This window comes from Oculina patagonica, chromosome 4, assembly GCF_052425735.1.
Source record: "Oculina patagonica isolate OP01 chromosome 4, crgOcupat, whole genome shotgun sequence".
In the NCBI taxonomy this organism is placed as follows: domain Eukaryota; kingdom Metazoa; phylum Cnidaria; class Anthozoa; order Scleractinia; family Oculinidae; genus Oculina; species Oculina patagonica.
Window position 1 is genome coordinate 51738196 of NC_135761.1, and position 3553 is coordinate 51741748.

Sequence of the window (3553 nt, forward strand, 5' to 3'; positions counted from 1 at the left end):
TGGCGAATAAAAATATCACTTAGATATAAAACGAACATGGCTAAATCGTAAGTGCGTTTAACGATCTTGACTGTTTCATAATATTCTTGTATCAGTTTAGTTTTATTTCCCAAAAATATTTTATCAATTAAACTCGTGTGCAACTAAGTCACCTTATAGTTTCTGGAATACGTCAATTCAATTTCATCGATTTGAATTTGCACTAATTTTTCCCACTATATCAATAAAAGTGCATTAACTTGGTTTTGAAAATTTTGTCGGCAATAAATAAATTATTAAAACCTGTTCGCGACATAGATAGAGCACCTGCAACTTTCTGCAAACGCAGTGAACAAGAAATTAGAGAAGAAGTATTTTATTTTGTTGCTTGTTGCAGTATTTTCTGTTATATTCTAAGGAAGTATGCAGCTACCAAAAAAAATGAGTTGCAGAGAAATTCACTGAAGACGTACGTAAAAGGCAATATCGTAGACGAGATAAAATTACAGAAACATTAAATATAATTAGCTTGCTTTGAAAGGAAGTCGTTTTGCGTTTAGCATAAATTAAATATTTTTCCACTTTATCAATAAAAGTCAGTGCATTAACTTGGTTTTGAAAATTTTGTCGGCAATAAACAAATTAATGAAACCTGTTCGCGACATTGATAGAGCACCTGCAACTTTCTGCAAACGCAGTAAACAAGAAATTAGAGAAGAAGTATTTTATTTTGTTGCTTGTTGCAGTATTTTCTGTTTTATTCTAAGGAAGTTTGCAGCTACCAAAAAATGAGTTGCAGAGAAATTCACTTAAGACGCGCGTAAAAGGCAATATCGAAGACGAGATACAATTACAGAGCCATTAAATATAATTAGCTTGCTTTGAAAGGAAGTCGTTTTGCGTTTAGCATAAAGATCGATATCTCAATTTTCTTTGCATTTTACAGCTTATAAATCAAGCCTGGCATTTGGTAAGCGATAACTTTTAACTATTTGAAATTTTGATATCTCCTAATGGGATTTCGAAGACGGCCCATGCATGTTTTAATTCCAAATGTTGACTTCTAAGAAATGCGAACGGAATCTTTGTAATTTGGAGGCTTTTAAACCGATTCCGCACAACCTTAAAAAAGCAGGCAACTGCAAAATGATCCGTATTCTAAGCTATCAAGGGCAATTTCATAATTCTAGTAAAACCAATTCCTTTTAATAATACCAAAAGTTCGGCCATCGTTTTCATCTCTCTAATATATGTAAGGCATGATTTTCTTTTTATCAAGAGTTCTCCCTTTATTATTTGATTGTATTAGAAAATGGCAATGTATATAAATTCAGAGATAAATATGGGAGCAGCAGCTATCATTTTCATTCAAGGAGAATGGCGTCAGGCCATTTGAATTAGTATCATTCCCGAACGTTTTGCCAGTTTATTTTAATTTCAACCAGTAAATGTTTTTTGGGGGTGGCATCTTAAATTGGGCTATACAGTCCCATCTAAAAATTACATATTTTTTTTCTTAGAATCTTTGATATCATGCTGCAGCTTTATTTTGGTATTCTCGTCATCATAAGCTCTGCAAAGCTACATGAAGCCTTGGAACAATGTCCTGCCTCAACGTATTCAGTGTATGGGCATAGCTTGTCTGGTCACGTGATTTCAACAAGAATCTCCTCCAGTCTTACTGAGTGCATAATGATGTGCTCATACGAGGCCCGCTGTAAAAGCATAAACTTCCGCTTGAATGGTAAGTCATGTGACTTGAACGATGCTGACAGACACACCCATCCAAAAGATTATGGACCGAAAGAAGCATCCCTGTACATGGATTCTTTAAATAAACACAAACAGGTTAGTTTCTAATTTAAAAGTTTTAATTCAAATGGCATATCAAAAGGAACTAAGAATCTAATTAAGGTGTGACTAAATGGCCTTGGTTGTTGGAAATTGACTGCAAAGCAATTTTGATTTATTTTTTTTCCATGTTTAATTGTTATTGCTTTCCGTACGAGCTAATACGCACCTAAAACGTCATACCAATCTCCAGATTAAACTGGTATAGTTGCCATTAACTTTTTTTTTGAATGGGCAATTGTTTGTGCACCTTTTAAACCATACTTACCTAACACTTGTGATTTAAAAGAAAGCGCTGGTAATATAAGAATTTACTTGAAATGAAATAGAATAAAATAGAAATAGAAATTACCCCTGTGTTAGTTCCCCCGTAAATTTTGAATAGGTGTGTACCCCTATTGTACTTAAACCTAGACCCTATTCCTTTTTATTGCCCAAACACAAAAATGCCATCCTATGTAAGGGTGAAGAAATAACTTATTGATTGTGTACAGAGTTTTTTTCAATTATTTTTTTTTTTTGTTCTGTTGAGTGACAATCATGTTGATATAAATGGTCTGTGTGTATTTCATTTTTATTCTAGGAGGGTGGTTTCAAGTCTTGTGCGGAAATACACCAGAAATTTTCCCAGGCCGAAAGTGGTTATTACTGGGTAAAGATTGGGAACAGAGATGCACAAGTTTATTGTGATATGGACAATTACGGTGAGTACATCATGTCCGAGAGTTTTTTGTTTATTTGAACAGGGGAATTTTTTTTGTGGTCTAGACAAATGAATTTCTCTCTAATAATTATAGTTAACAACGTTATCGTATCAAATCTGGGGGTCTTACTATCAGGCAGGCATATTAATATCGAAATTTCACGGTAATGCGGTTCGAGATTTTAATAACACGACTTGCACATGCATGTTATAGTGTGCATTTCATTATTTCGTAACTTTGATCGTTTTCCGTTAAGTTTCCCTTTGTAGCAGAGGATTCATTTTTGTTACGTGGGTAAAATAAATTCTTCTAATAATCAGTCAAATACCGATGTTGCGACGGAATAGAGCAAAGAGTTTAATAACTGACTCCTTTCATATCATTGAGCTCTATCTCGAAAGCTAAGTACATGACTACTACAACTATAAACAACATTTATCTTTATTTTTACATTGCGTCAGGCGGTGGCTGGACTTTGGCTGTAAGTATCAGTTCCAAGAATATCGATCATCTTCAGAGAAATGCCAACAACTGTTTGAACTCAATACTGTGTGTCCCTTTTGCTGAAAAGAACGTTACAGGCCGAAAACTAAGCGACGAGGACATACATAAACTAGCACGATTTGAAGGTACATTTTTACGGTTGATATTTTCACAAATATCCCCTTCATCTAACCTTTTGAATTGGAACTAGTATTGAATATACAAGTCGACTAGAAGCATTTTCTAAATGAAGACCATTACGTCATTCACACAATGCATCGACCCTTACTCTGGTAGTAATGGAGGAATTATTCGTAAACGACACGGGCATTTCTTTTGAATATAAAAAGTGGTTAAAGATAAACCACAAAGTGTTTAAAGCTACTTCACCCTTTCATTTTTTGTATAAAACTACCACTAACTTTTAGTAAAGAAAAATTATACTGATAAATTATAAAACTGATAAAATCATACCACGGCTCAAAAGGTAAATAGCGGTAGCTCTTTAGTACTCTAAAAAGGTCTTAGGGTTATGC

General features: G+C 34.0%; 1 protein-coding gene across 1 annotated transcript; it reads left to right on the forward strand.

The window, feature by feature from the left end:
• Positions 1-776: 776 nt before the first annotated feature.
• LOC144647967 (uncharacterized) lies at positions 777-3228 on the forward strand. The gene is made up of 3 exons (XM_078507631.1): positions 777-1827; positions 2414-2534; positions 2996-3228. Exons 1-3 carry the CDS (start codon positions 1513-1515, stop codon positions 3226-3228), a joined length of 669 nt encoding a protein of 222 aa, XP_078363757.1. The 5' UTR covers positions 777-1512.
• The last annotated feature ends 325 nt before the right edge of the window (positions 3229-3553 follow it).

Excerpts from the sequence above, each read along its gene's own strand:
- LOC144647967 (XM_078507631.1), top strand. The coding sequence starts at position 1,513 with ATGCTGCAGCTTTATTTTGGTATTCTCGTCATCATAAGCTCTGCAAAG. Across the intron at positions 1,828-2,413 it reads CTTTAAATAAACACAAACAG|GAGGGTGGTTTCAAGTCTTG; the intron begins GTTAGTTTCTAA and ends TTTTTATTCTAG. Across the intron at positions 2,535-2,995 it reads TTGTGATATGGACAATTACG|GCGGTGGCTGGACTTTGGCT; the intron begins GTGAGTACATCA and ends ACATTGCGTCAG.